The following is a 15,604-nucleotide window of genomic DNA, read 5'->3' as shown; positions in this document are numbered from 1 at the left end:
ATGTAACCATTTGTCTCTTTCTTGATAATTTGTCTAGCTGTCTTGTAACACTTTCCAATTTATAGACAACAGGGCTATGCAAGGGCCACACGCCTTTCTGCTCTAGCCACTGCAGAAGTGAAGTGACTTGCTAAATTAACTCATCCGCATGATCACCATTATAGAAATTGCAATCAGGTTCAACTTTTACTATAAGAGCTTATATGGCTGCAGAGGTTGAGTGAACTGATCTTGAATGGTGCACAGCTGGGAACTACATCACCTTGAGAGAGACATTTCTGAGAGTCAATGGCTTTCCGCTCTTGGCTGTATACTATCAAAAATAGGAGCTTTTGTCAGCCAGAAGCAATATATTGCCAAGAAGGTAACTAAAAGACTTGTTCCCATTTCTAAGAGACAGTCTCCTAAACTAAATTCATGATGAATTTCTATCTGATCATTTTCCTTCTAGACAGAGAAAGAATGCAGTTGTACACACTATTCCTAAAAGTTTTCTGATTCTTCTGCTTGACCATAATGTTTTCCTTGAAAGACAGCTCCTTTTTCAAGAGGAGTTATCTTGCAGTGGAAGCAAGGAAGATAAATATATATAATAAAACAGTTCATCACTGAAAAAACATGGCTATGTACCTCTGAAATACACCTAATTTTGAAATACATCATTCATTCTAGTCCTAAAGTGACCAACATTCCACATCAACTTGGTATACCCTTTTTATTCTAAAAAAGCATGTACATTAGCTGTAGAGTTAATTACATTTAGAAGTGACCTGTACATTAAAGCTTCTTATATCAATAGCTTTCTCTGTTCTTCATTCAGAATCTTTACTATGCTGTTTGAGCCCTGAAAAATGAAACCATTTTCTGCAGCATCAGGCTACACAAACCCAGTTTTACATGATGAATAAGGACTATTGCCCTGTGAATGCTGATTAACTAGTAGGTGTGAGAATTACTTCTGTAAGGTGGGAGGTTTCTTATAATGACAGAGAGCTGCAGCTACAGGCCTCTAGTCTTAGCAAGCCATAAGTATATGACTTAATATTTAATTATAACTTGCTATATATTGAGCATGATGATAACAAGGTATTTCAAATCAAGATATTGGCAGGTAAGTGAAGAATGAAGTAATATTTGGAAATTATGTACCATATATATATAAGTTCTGACCTTTTGAGCTGGGATGTCAAAATGTCATAGAAATAATTAAATTATTTATTAAATCTTTATTTCCTTATAAGCAACGGGATTGCTTGGAGCTGTTTGTCATATATCTTGAAGATGCAGAAACCAAGGTGCTAATCAAACTATTAATGCAATTAATGGAATGTGCTTTTATGAACATGTAATTGTGTGTATATATATATTTGTTATGAACATAGAATTGTATGGGAATCAGAGGATGAAAAGTTGGGAATGACTCATTAAAAACTGCATTAATAGAATTCTTCTGAAAGGCCCGGAGCTTACTGGTCAAGCCATGTTAATAAGAGAATATTTCTGCCTCAGATAAGAGGAAATCTAAACCAGTTTTCCTCTGTGAAGTACTACTTGCCCTGTAAGGGCTCTTTTTTTGCCATCCCTTCTAAAATAAAATCCAATCAGACCTGGGAATTTCAAAATCACCCTTGCTAGCCAAGATAAACTGAAGAGATAAATGGCAAAATTACATCATTTTCTCAATGAAATGACTCACTGCTTTATGTGTAATTACAGCAAGACTTGCAAATGCTACATGCTGCTGCTGCTGATGATGAAATGTATTGTTCTGAGCAGACAATAGAACAAAATGTCAATGCAGTCCATGCTATTTCACTTGAAGAAGTGCTGAATATTCCTATACTGACTGAAACAGCAAAACATAAATATTTAATGTGCCAGAGGAAAAGCTTCTGTGACCATAAATTCCAGTCCTTTCAAAGCCTTGCAGAGTTGTACTTCACTATCTCACAAGACATTAGCATTTCTTCTTAATTTGTTTCCCATTTCTCACTCTTAAGTGGTTGAACTAAACCAGTAACTTCAGTAAATGAAAGTATTTGGATTGTGTTAGTTCTGAGAGTGACAGCACTTTCATGCACACCGTATTTAACAGTACTCTTGCTCATACTGTGAAATACTTAGCATTTTCAGATTTTTGAGACCTATAGTTACAAATGTTCATATATATTTATTCATATATAAATCAAACACTAAAGTACATTGCTTTCTGATAACTAGAAAATTGTGTAGAAGTCTCTACCACCCCAGATAAAGGAAAATAAGCTTCTGTACCCCATTGTCTGCTTTTACATCAATTGAATAAGTATTAAAATGTTAGTGTTACCGAAATCTCAGAATGAAGAACTTATCGACACCAATGTGATGCAGATAAGCAGACACTTCTTTATTGACGGCCGGGTGCGTGAGCGAGTCCTCTCACGATCAACGCACACCAAGTCTCAAAATTAGACACCATATATAGAACTTATTCATACATATTCATTAAATATTCATGCATAATCATAATATTTCCCGTAAATCATTAACATACACTCTTCCTATATCCGATTCTGCGCAGTAGAGCTTAGAAAGGTCTAGAAATGGGTCTGGGGTACGATTTGGGTAGGTGGTATATGAGTCGGTGGTCGCGATCTCCCTCTGCCGGAATTACCTTTTACTAAAGTTCACGATTTCTTGGCAGGTAACTACAAGCTGTTCCAGTCGACTCCTCCCGGTTTCCATTAATCTCATATTTTGACATTTCAATACACCTTCTACATACAGAAGACTAGTCAAATACAAAGAAACCTTTCAAACCCTAAAGTTATTACCTAAGTTTTAACAATGGTTCTAGCCCATTCTTCTAGCCTTGGTACAGGATGTACAGAAGATCTCATAGCAGCTTTTACTGTGCAACTATAAGTTTCATTAAAATATTTCTTATCCTTCTATATTTCTATTCTATAAAATAATTTTATAAAATCAAATAATCAATCAAATAAAGTCAATCAATCTTAACTTATTAGCAAATCTGTAACATTAGTGTTCCATATTTATTGCATTTCTTGGTGACCTTGGACTGCTTTATTCTTTTAATATAGATTTTACCTTAAATTATTTTTATTCATCTGACTTGTTTATTTTTAAAGACTACTACAACTTTCCAGGCTTTGGTAAATTACAGTTCATGTTAAAAGCTATCTGGTTCAAATTTTCCAGCTTTTTTTAAATGTCCATTTAAATGCCTATAAGTATTGTTTGTTTTTCCACTTTTCTTTCCAGTAATTCTTTCAAACTCTTGTTCCTGTGTTTGAAATACAAGTAATCAGAGAGAGAATGGCCAAGTCTGGCCTTTTCAAAGGATCTGAAGCTGAGATGTTCTTTGTTGTTTGCAAGGTCTCTCTCTCCTTGGCTCTCCTGTTTGTCTGAATTTCCTATTCTCTTCTCCAGTCCTCCCTCACTTAGCATTTCTTCTTTCTCATTGCAGTCCTTCATCATGCACTTAGGTTTGCCAGACAGATTTTGAGCCACATACAGCCTGTTGTTGTCATGATGGTATATGCCAGGGCTGTAACGCTCTGTCTCATAGCAGTTGTCTTCCTCTTCTTCCTGGCATGAGCTCCCCTTGGCACTCTCACCATCTGAATGAAATGAGATTCCCTTCCCTTGGTTTTTCTGGGAAAGATCAAAGGGTTCTTCCTGTTCTAAGCTTCTCAAGACATTTGTCTGGGACAGAGAATTTCTTCTTCTTCCAAAACCTTGTAGTGGTTTGAGGGGAGAGAAAAGGAACAATTTATATATAGCAAATTTTACTATATAATACATGGTTAAAAAACTTGAGATAGCCTTCTATTTAATATTTTACCTTTGTCTTTCACCCAGCTATCTCCAACTAGTTTACTGTTTACATCTCATGGCATGTCCTTTGAGATGTTGTTAAAAGAAGTACTATCATATCCACTTCACAGCCAGGTCAGGACACACAAACCATTGTGCTGTATATGCCAGACACTTTATGAGAGAACTAGGAATAAAAGTGAAGTGTCCTGGCCTCTTGTAAACCATTTTTTCCAGTGAACCTACCTATTTCCTCCTCCTATGTTGTTTTTTTTTTTAAATGAACACTTTGACCTAAATCATCACATGCCATAACCGAAGTCCCAGGTTTTGTATATTCTTTTCCAGAGAAGTGGAAGAGATTAAAAGCATGTTAACATATTTGTTCTATAGACCCTCTGGTTCAAAGTTACTACTTTAAAAAATGAAAACTCAATTATGTCTCATCAGTCTACGACCTCAGCACTCCTTGATTTTCCCTCTCTCATCTAGTGCTGCTGAAAAGCTGTATGCACTAGATAGTGTTTCAGCTTGAATAGATCATTATAATAAAATGATGATTTTGAGTTATGCAGTATAAATCTCAGTGTGGTCCTGAATATATTTTGTCTTAATATTTGTCAGAGTGTCTCCTTTCTGTTCCTCTTACTGGAAACTCAGACATTACCCAGTGGGTAACACAGATGTACTCTGACCATCAGGATGCACAGAAGAAGATTCAGACACTGCAAGCATAGTCTATCTTAATTAAAAGAATGATGACAGTACCGGGGTGAGGATTTCACCCAATAGCAAAAATCTATGAAAGCCACTATTTTATTTGCTTAGTTTTGGTTGGGGTTTTTTTTCCTCAGTAATTGAATCCAGTTTATGCAGCCTCTCTAGATACAGCTGCTACTTTGCAACAGGTTGTATTTGTTAAAATGGTTTATGAGCAGGTGGCAGCCCTCACAAATTGTCTTCTGTCTGATAAGCCTCAAGGGCTGAAGAATCTCTGTACACTGAAAAGCACTTTGGCTGTCTTCAATTACAAGTAATTGCATAACTAGCATGGTGCTGCAGGAGATTTACAGGGGGGAGGGGGAGACATTTATATTATTATCAGTTAGAATCTTTGTAAATATGTGCTAGGCTGCCCTAAAGCCCAAATTTGAGGAACACCAAGAAATCTTACCCATGAAGGAGTTATTAATCCAGAAAGTCTTAACAAACAAAATATCTTGTATACTCAAACTCTCAAAACAATCCCCCCTAATTCCCCCACTTCTTTAGATAGTGTTGGCATGTATGCACACATGAGGCTAAAAATATTTCCTTTGTGCTCACAAGTACTGTCTCATTTTGGTTTTGTCTACTACTCTATCTTGGTTTGTACCTCTGTGCCATCAGATATCTAATCTAGTCTGAAAGGTCTCTGAGACAAGGGTCACTACAACCTCCCAGGCTTATGGAATTCAATCTCTTCCAATTGCATTGGATCTATGGTATGAGACTGTAGATCTGTGGTACAAAGCCCATTTGGGTTTACTGATACGCACCTTCAAACCTCTCAGAGAATAACTGAAAAATATTACCTTGAGATTGAAATCCTCTTTCCATGACGCTGTGTTTGACTTTCATGTGCCTGGTTAGGTTCCCCTTCAAGGTGAATTTGCTGGGACAGTAGAGGCACTTGAAAGGCTTACTGTCTGAGTGCAAGTGCATGTGTCCCATTAAATTGCATTCTGTTAAATTCCTTTCCACACAGCTGTCAAAACCAGTAAAAATGAAAATTATTTGTTTGTAGGGGTACTTCCAAGGTGAACATTTTAAAAAGAAATAGAACCTACCTTTCTCAACTTGAACCCTGGGCAGCTTATGGCTGCAATTTGTTTTTCAAAGATACAGGCTAAAAACCTACAGACAAGAATATGTGGTTAAGTTTGATCTATCTAGGGCCTTCTGCACTGCTGCCATTTTTTTTAAATTTGGTGACTAGGAGACACACACAGTCAAGGATTCCCCAAAATCAGGGTATGTTGTTGTAAGGAGGGGAGAGGCTTAAGTACGCAACCTGAAAGACTCTTAACTTGAATGAAATTCAAAGTATAATTTCTGCCCTAGTGAACCATTTCATTTCTAGTTTATAAAACTAGCCTTTAATCAAGAACAATGCCAGGTAGAGATGGAGATACAAGATAAAACCAATGAAAAATTTCTGTGAAACAGTCAAGCAGAATATTAATTCTCTTTAAGTGGAAATTAAATGGCTGCATATTTTGCTTAAAGCTAGAAAAAGAAATCCCTTTTTTTCTTTGTTTCTTGCTCCCCCATTTTTCTCTGATCCTCTTATCTTCTGTTTACCAGCTTCTGTGTTTCAGTGTCTCTGGCGAATAAGATGGAATTTAAACACTCATGGGGCTGCAAGAATGACTCAGCTTTCCCTGAAGCGTGTTCCTGACAGCTCAAGCCACAGATCCTTCAGATTTCCATTCTGTGAAACAGTAAGTTGTTTTTTTTCATTATTTTATCTAGATGTGACTTTTGTAGTCTGCTTCCTTATAAATCAAACATATTCTCATGTCCAAAGAAGAGCAATGAAGCTGGTGAAGGGTCTGGAGCACAAGTCTGATGAGGAGTGTCTGAGGGAACTGGGGTTGTTTAGTCTGGAGAAAAGGAGACTCAGGGGAGACCTTATCGCTCTCTACAACTACGTGAAAGGAGGTTGTAGCAAGATGGGGGTTGATCTTTCCTCCCAAATAACAAGCGATAGGATGAGAGGAAACAGCCTCAATTTGCGCCAGGAGAGGTTTATATTGGGTATTAGGAAAAATTTCTTCACTGAAAGGGTTGTCGAGCATTGGAACAGGCTGCCCAGGGAGGTGGTAGAGTCACCATGCCTGGAGGTATTTAAAAGATATGTAGATGTGGTGCTTAGGGACATGGTTTACTGGTGGACTTGGTAGTGTTAGGTTTATGGTTGGACTCGATCTTAAACGTGTTTTCCAACATAAATGATTCTATGATTCAAGACACGAGAATTTAGTGTCACTGTTAGAAGCTTCTAGTCTTACTTGTCTTCCGTTTTTTCCCTATCATGGTTTATAATTTAATTCACATTCAAGTGGTTATTTCCATCCTCTGCAGACTTCTGTGTTTGCTTTCTACTTAAATTCTTTTTTTTAATACTTTTACCATCATGTTTATTTATTTATTTTTATGATCTTTATTACTATAGGATCCAGAATTACCATTACTGAGTAACTGAAACTTACATCAAGGCGTGTACTCATCTGAAAGAAAATTATTTAAAAGTGATTACTGAGATTCCACCAAATTTTTGGTCCAGTCTGACTTCTGATTTAATATATTTTGGTAGTACAAAAGGTCTGCTACAGTACTTTTTGATTCAAATTCACAAAGCCATCACCTGGAATATCTGGATGAAATGTAGGAAGTGGAATGATTCTTGGTGAAGTAGTACTGTATCCTTTGCTTTTTAAACCATCTCTTGAGGGAAAATGGAAGCAGTTCATTAATATAAAAAATTTGCAGTGGTATTGTTTTTAAATAAAAAGTAGATTTGAGTGGGTCATCCATCCACTTAGGAAAGAGGACTGTCTCTCTTTTGCATTCAAAGAAAACTAATCTGTCAGATGACTTATATTCAGTGAAATGAATGCACCAAAAAACATTCTAAAAGTGCTGTGAGGAAACAAAGAAGCATTGATGAGCACAGAAAATTCACAAGGAAGAACACCAGCTGATTATATCTTGACAGCTTGCTGGAATGATCTAAGATGTGTCAATATTTCCCTGGCTATAAGAATGCCAATAATAATATATCTCTAATAACTCTTAGCAGAAGGCTTCTGGTTATCTGCTTGGCTGACCTGTGTTCTTACCAGCTTTTGCTTTCTGATAGCTAGGTCTTTATTACTCTATCTAAACTGGTAATCAAGGAAAATCAGGTTGAACAGGTGAATGGCTAGAGTACTTCATGCAAATCTATATCTTTATAAGGTATTGAGTAGTAAAAAGGGTCTGGTAAGAGCTTTTTTTTTTTTTTTGTCAAGGCAATTTTTATTTCTCTTTCTTCATAATGAAAAGAGAGGGGACTTCCTAAAGGATCCTTACAGCATAAAAATTTTGTGTCTTTGAATAAAGGGAATAGGTTTTCCATTTCCCAAAGTCATGCACAGTCTTAGGGATGTATAATATGTTCCTGTCCTGAAATTTTCTCTGGGGACACAAGGAAAAGGTACTAGAGTGGAGAGGTGTAGCAGGAAAATGGAAAAAAAATGCAGATATGAAAATTGTTTTTTCAGAACCATGGCTCTGTGTGGCATGGTATCTTGGTACGAAGTCCCTTTCAAAAGGCACAAGATGAGTTTCAGATGAATGTCCATGATTCAGAGGGCGAAGGGAGCAAGTTTCAGGCTCACATGCTGAAAGACGGCAACTCAGAGCTAGCTGGGATTCACAGCTAGTGCTTAAACAACAGCCTGAGTCTGCAGATCAAACTAGGAAAGTGTACAAGATTTTCTTCCTCTGTGACAGGACAGGGGTGTGAGTACTGATGAGCAGAGTGTGAAAGATGATCCAGAGCCAGTTGCATGGGAGAGCTCCAGAAGTCACCACAGAGCACATTAGCACTCAGGGAGATGCAAAGCTCATGCAAGAAAACTTGGGATAGCTGGAACAACATAGTTTACTTGTGGACTTTTTGTTAGGCTTTCTAATTTAGACAAAATAAAATTCAAGCCCTGAAGAGAAAGACCTCAGCTGCAAGTCTGCTGAACACACTTTGATGTACTGGCTGGTGAAATGGACTTCAGTACAGTTTGCTAGAAAAGCTGACTTAGTTCAACAATAGATTTTGTCTTCCTAAGCCACCACATGAAGTATCACCCTTCTAGATTTGTCAGTCTGTTTTGTTTCTTCCCAAAGTACTTATCTCTCACATTTTCTTTGGTTTTGACTCTTGATCTAAACCAGGGGTCCTCAAACTATGGCCCGCGGGCCAGATACGGCCCCCCCAGGGTCCTCAATCCGGCCCCTGGTATTTACAGAACACACACACACCCCCCGCCGGGGGTTGGGGGGGAAACCAAGCAGCCGCAGATGAATGCCTGCCACTTCATCCACGCGCCGGACCCCTGTTTAAAAAGTTTGAGGACCCCTGAATTCTAAACCCATGATTTTAGATGGGAAAAAGTGGAGTTCAAAACATCTGCTGCAAAGTGCATTTCGCTAGGCTGGAGAAAACTTCATTGCATTCTTTATTGCAGGTCTGAAACATTACTGACTTCAGCACTAATAGAAATTGTAAATTTCATAGGAGCTTCCTTTACAAATCAGAATTAGCACTATTGCACCAGTTGGTGCAACTCCTTCAGAACTCCTCAGTGTTTTTGTTTAAAACAGAAATAAACAAGGAAGCATGGGCTCAGGCCTTTAAAAACTACAGAGAAGCTCACTCTTCAGAGAAAAATCACACAGAGATCCAGGCTGCAGTTGGATGAGGAAACAGAAAGGACAACTGCTATACCCCCACTTCAGATAGTCTGTGCTTAGCTGTGATTAGACACATAGGAAAGAATCACAGGGTTTTTTTGCTATGAGAAAAAGGTAAATAAAAACATTGCATGTAGTGAAGTAGAAAGGCTACTGCTGTGCTCTCTTTCCCCTGCATTCTTCTTTTTTCTTTCTTCATAAGAAGGGTGCTCCTTTCCTCAAAGAGAGGAGAAGGAGAAAGACTGTAAACTGTCCAAAAGGACCGTGAGAAAACAGGAAGCTCTGAAAAGTACAAGAGAAAGCAAGATGAAATCTATTTGCAGGCGGTTCCAGGGGGACGTGTGAGCCATTGTTAAGCAGGCTGTTCATACAGCTATATCCTTCCTTCTGCTGAGGAGGAGCTTGATGCCAAAAGGTTGCTATCTAGTCATTGCCTTAACCCTCTGAATACCAACCATATATACTTGATCAAGTCTGTCAAGGGCTCTGACAAAGAGGCAAGGGATGTTCCTAATGCTAAAGAGCAATTCCCAATTCTCCCTTTGCTTATAATTAGGATCCCCACTCTGTTCAGGAGCACTGATGTTGATTCATACCCCTTCAGCCATAGGAGAATGGTTCACTGTGCTTGTTTCTTTCCTCCTAGGAACATTGGGTGGGGACAGAGAAGTAAAAAAAACCCCAAAAACAAAAAAACAGGTGTTCCTGTAGAGCTTTTGTTACTCGCTGGAAAACACACTGTTACTCCAGTTCCTGACTGGATTTGCTTTTATTTTTTCAAAGTGAAATGTTTCAAAGTTATCAAAGCAAAATGAGGAAGTAAAAAAAGATTCATTTGGACATTTTCCTATTAAAATTATCCCTGAAAGATGTATTTTCCTATGACATTTTGAAGTTCTGCATTTTTCAAGAGAAAATAATTCCATTTAAAATTTTTCATCCAGCTTTGCTTCTCGATGAAAGACTCCTTTTATGAAAATATTTAATTTCATAAAGATGTTGGATGAAAGAGTTCTAGAAATTGCTTCCAGATCAATCTTCATTTACTCAGGCATAAACTGGGTGATATGCTCCACTCCATATTTATAGCCCTCTTAGAGCAGATCAAAGTAGGATTAAAACCTACAGCCTTTGACTTCACAAGGTATGACTATAATAGTGAGCCAGATAGGCAGCAAAAGGAACAGATGTAGTGTCCAATACTGAATAAGAATATAAACATTCATAAGGAAGAAATTAGAGATGAACACAGTCAGGAAAGCCAAAGCCTCAAAAGTTTATGGGGAGGAGGGGAGAAGAGGAAATGGAAAGGGAATGTCAGCCTCCAATGTGCTGGAGGGAGGTAGCAAACTGGAATTCCCAGAGGATCCTAAAAAGGCTAAATGGTCTGAGAGTCCATTTCATTAGGATACTGATTTCCTGCCCTGAATTTCAGTCTGGTAATTGCATTTGGCCCATTCAAATCTCTTCTGCAGTTCAATTTTGCTGTAGCTTTCTTTGAGTCCTTCCCTGATCTGTTGCATAGCATCACTGTGTGAAGTCATGGCTGCTGCTTTTCCATGGTCCTCTACAGGGTGCACAAGTTGATCTATGTGTTTAGCCAGTGTTTCAAGCTATTAAGCACTTAGACTTCTGTTTGGATAGCTGTACTAAGCAAATGTCAGGTATGTTTATTGTCCTCAAACTGCAGTGGCATTTAAATGCTTGCTAAGTGGAAAAAATATTTGAGGATGAAAGTTACTGATATTGAAGGGGAAGGGAGTAAATCACTGGTATTGATAACTCCATTATTTTGTGCTACCTAAGCAGAACTGAGGTCAAGAAAGGAAACTAGACTGTTTTGTGTTAAATACAACTGTAGAATATGTTAGCAAGTCTTGTTTTTCTTATTCTACCATATCACCAGGTGATAACATCACAGAAATATCCAGTGGGTTTATGCCTCTGCCATGAGATACACTTACCTTGCATTTAAAGGGTTTAACATCAGAGTGAACAATCATGTGGGCCTTAAGAGTCTGCTTTTGCACAAAGCTCTTGAAGCACAAATGACATTGATAGGCTCTGATATTGGTGTGGATCAGGACATGTCGCTTCATGTTGGCCAGCAGAGTAAATTCCCGGCCACAAATTCCACATTTGTGCTCTTTCACACCCTGTAAGAAAAGAAAAAAAAATCAGAAAAAAAATAATCTTCAGTACAGTAATATATGAATTATTCATTCTTCAATAGCAAAGCAGGCAATAAATTATTTTGCTTTTAACATCATTTGCTAAAGTTATAGATACTTATGTATTTTTTCTTGGGAAATTCTTACAAGAATCTGAAAAGCAGAGAGGGAAAACAAAACGTAAGCTTAATAAAATAATGAGTTTTGTTTCCATCAATAAATTTACAAATCAGTGAGATATAGTAGTAGAGCTTCTCTTTCCTACTTTGCTGCTTCTGTAAAATATTGGTCAAATGTGTACACTTATTGACCAAGAATAACAGCTAACCAGTTAAGAGACTAAAGTAGTGCCTGCCTATGGTAATTGAGTGTCATTGGCTTCTAAAAAAAAGACCTGCCCCTGTTTTGAAGAAAGCTATAGAAAATAATCTGAAATAACCAAGAAGTATTCAAGCAATGCCACCAAATAAGGATGCATGTTACATTCAAGGAAGAGTAAAAACTACTCTTAGTGGGGCTTAAACTAATTCTAATGGAGTGACCCCATTTTATCTGGTGTTTACAGAGTATTTCTAGCACCCTGTATGCCATCTGGTCATTTTACTAATACATAATTCAATATTCTTGGTCACACTCATGTGGTCTAACTTCCAGGTCCTCAAAAAGTCATTTAGATGCTATGAAAATAAATTAATTTACCACTAAACACTTTAAGAGTTTGAGTACTTTGCTGAAGGTAATGAGGGTTTACTAGTGAAGTGTCAAGAGCAATTACTCCTCCCGCAGGCCCCCATTACAAAGATAATTTGAAACTATCTCTACTTTTGTACCAGTAAGTGGTTTTCAGAGTTAATTGTAAAACTAAAACCTTGAACACCAACAACAACTCTGTCTCCTTATCTGATGTGAGGCTACATTTGGGCAGCTAAGTACTGTTAATTATGTTCACAGCTGCAGCTTGTGGACAAAGAAGCAGAAACTCTCTAAAAGCTCAAGGGCATTTCATTTCCTATGACAAAAGACTATCAAGTTTTGAATTAGTAGAATTTTGCATGACAAATCCAAAAACCAGGGAATCCCACAAAAAGCAGAAATTATAAGTGTAGTAGGGAAGAACAAGCAAATGTGGAAGTAGAGGGGTTTTTTTAAAAGAAAATGTGTCTATTAGAGTAAAATGCTGTAGCTTTCTGTTTTTCAGATAAAAGCCAAAAATCAAGTATTAAAGGAAAAAATATACAAGACTGGAAGCAAATTCTTATAAAATGTGTGTTTTTTTCACTTGTCTTAGTAATATTGTTCTAAAGGTAGATAAGTTAATTTCACACATTGTTGAATGGAACACATATTTTTCCTATTTTGTAAAGTGATCCTTTTAGATGTGTTACAAAGCCTGCTCCTAGTCTAAACTGACACTGTCATTACTGATAGCAGTGGCAAGGCCACATGATAGGAATTGGCTGGGATTATGGTCCTGCTTGTCCACTTTTATTAACTGGCATTCTGGATTACTTATGCACAAAGGGGAATTTTTCTTAGGTTATTTTTTTTCCCCTAAATGTCTCATTATAATGATTCTTCAAATTCTGATGAGTAATAATATACTTTCTTTTGCTGCATACATACAACCTATTGGATATCCACCTACTTCCCAGTTAAGGGAAGCAAAGCAATAGATCTGTTTTTCAGTAGAAAATTTCTGTTAAAATTTCAGGGGGTTTAGACAGCTCTACAAAATTATACTTATTTTACAGAAGGTCATTCTGAGGATAAAACCCAGAAACAGAGAGATGTGATTACAATTTTGGGAAGTAATACAGGTGTCTTACTTTAACTCCTGTTTATAACAAAACATTTTTGCATGTACTTTCTTAAGACTGACAGAGACATCTAGCTTCTAGTATTGCTAGCGTTGCTGGGGCTTTTGCTGTACATAAAATTCTCCCTCTGGCAAAGGGCCAGCATGAGGCTTTATAGACTGATTACCTTCTTTCCAAGGAGGTGCGTGTATTTTCAGCAGTCTGTAATCCTTGTGCTGCCTTCCGATGCAAGGCAACAGTGCAACTCGTGATAGCTTACCTTGTGAGTTAGGGAGTGTTGTCTGAGATGGTGAGGCTGCACAAACTCCATGCCGCATTCAGTGCAGATGTATGGACGGATGTCTTTGTGCTTCATCATGTGTTTTTGCAGTTGACTTGGGTACTGGAAGGTCTTATCACATTCAGTGCAATTGTACTGTACAGGGCCACAGTGGGTTGTTAAGTGTCTTTTCAACTGAGACAAGGTTGAGAAGTCCAGACCACACCCCACACAAATGTTCTCTTGGCTGCTCTCATGCTTAGACTCATGTGCTTTCAGCTCACTGGGATAGGCAAAACCTCTGCCACAGATCCTGCAGTTGAAAGGCTTGATGTCACTGTGTTGCATCATGTGTCTCTTAAGGTGACTGGTTTGAGTGAAAGCCTTGTGGCACACCTGGCACTTATGTGGCCTAGTGCCCTGGTGTGTCAACATATGTGTGTGCAAGTGGCTCAACTGCTTGAAAAAATTGCCACATCGGGTGCAAGCATGTGGCTTAATGCCACTGTGCCCCAAGATATGGGTGACCAAATTGTACTTGGATGTATATGACTTCTCACACATTGGACATTGCCAGCGTTTCTGTTCACTCCCCACATCAACACAGTAGCTGTCATCTATCTGAAGGTTGACATCTACTCTTTCCACTTTCTGTTTATTTTCACCTCTGACTTCAGCCTTTCTGAAGGGTGGCTCTGAAGGCCTTTTCATTTGAAAGGGGTTCCTGAAATGAAATTTTGGAGGCACAGTAAAAGGAAACATTAAGCCAGGATGGACTTTAGGATAACAAGGGTAAGGAGCCTGCATGAATGCTGGGCTACTGGGCCATGCCATCTTAGATTTCATTGGTTCTTGCTTAATGGGCTTGGCTCCAAAGTGCTCCAGTGTTCTGTAGAACTGAAAACCAAAGTTGCAGAGGTTGATCATCTGGGAACTGTATTTGGGCTGTGCTGGCTGTTGAAACACCAAGGGGAGACTGGAAGAGTCTATATCATTGTGATCTTCAGGTCTGTCTGGTGGTGGTGAGGAACCCTCAAGAGCAATAGAAGGAGGCATTTTTGTTGGCATGCTCTTGCGTTTCCGAGATCCTGCTTCCAAGGACCCCTGGAAAGTTTCCATGTCTCCAAGAGGAGGAGGGCCATAGTGGAAATGTGAGAGGTGTGGTCTGAATTCTTCACCAAATGGAGTCAGTGTGGCTTTGTAACAAGGCTCAGAGGCTGCAGACAGCAGGAAAAGGGAGAGGCTCGTGTACTGTCCACATTAAAACTAATTTCTTCATTCCTCATCATATTTAATTTTTCTGTGTCACACAAATTCCTTAAAAGAAACAAAAAAAACCAAATCTCTTTTTTCTTCTTGTTCTCTTGGAGTTGACATTTTATTGTCTAGTTTATTGGTTTGGAGGTTGTTGGTTTTTAAATTAAATGCAACTAAGGATGTCTTAGGCCCATATAAGCAATTTCCTTTTAAAGCAGAATTAAATTGACTAGTGGAGAACAAATAAGCTTTGGTCTTCCTGTGGTAGAATTGGTGGTTTAAATCAAGTTTGACCCATACAACATCTTTGCAACATAAACATGCTGTACCATGACACGCTACTTGGCAGATGAATTTGTATGGCAGTGCTTCTTCTTAATTTAATTCAGACAGCCTGTTTGTGGGTAGAATCCTGTCCTTGGCTGTGTGTGCACAGGATCTAGAAATTGGTGGTGCATCTAAATGATATGGCAATACAAACAATAATATGCACATTTATTATGGCTGTGACATGCAAAGTCAAACAAGAAATTTTAAACTTCTTTGTATCATTAACATGTGCTGCTGTGAGAGAAAACAATGGCCAAGTTATCTAAGGACACTGTGTACCATCAGGTTTTGCACCATGTTTCCTGGCTTCTGTCACTTTGTATTGTAATAAGAAGGCAGAGATTAATTAATTTTCTATGGTTTAATCCCAGAGCTATTTACCTGGCAGATTTGGGAGAGGCCTTTGACCACTCTCTGAATTACTATCAGTTTTACAGACATAATCTAGGGTGGGT

General features: G+C 38.2%; 1 protein-coding gene across 1 annotated transcript; it reads right to left on the bottom strand.

Moving 5' to 3' along the window:
- Positions 1–2,563: 2,563 nt before the first annotated feature.
- Positions 2,564–15,256, bottom strand: LOC130141942 (zinc finger protein 366-like). Its single transcript, XM_056323240.1, is given in 6 exon segments — positions 2,564–3,724; positions 5,381–5,539; positions 5,541–5,566; positions 11,280–11,471; positions 13,563–14,752; positions 14,755–15,256. Coding segments are annotated over 6 exon segments (2,169 nt in total). The 5' UTR covers positions 14,852–15,256; the 3' UTR covers positions 2,564–3,219.
- Between the last annotated feature and the right edge of the window lie 348 nt (positions 15,257–15,604).

Source organism: Falco biarmicus, chromosome W, assembly GCF_023638135.1.
Source record: "Falco biarmicus isolate bFalBia1 chromosome W, bFalBia1.pri, whole genome shotgun sequence".
Lineage (NCBI taxonomy): Eukaryota > Metazoa > Chordata > Aves > Falconiformes > Falconidae > Falco > Falco biarmicus.
Note: the sequence above shows the minus strand (reverse complement) of the source record. Positions and strands in the feature narration are given on the sequence as shown.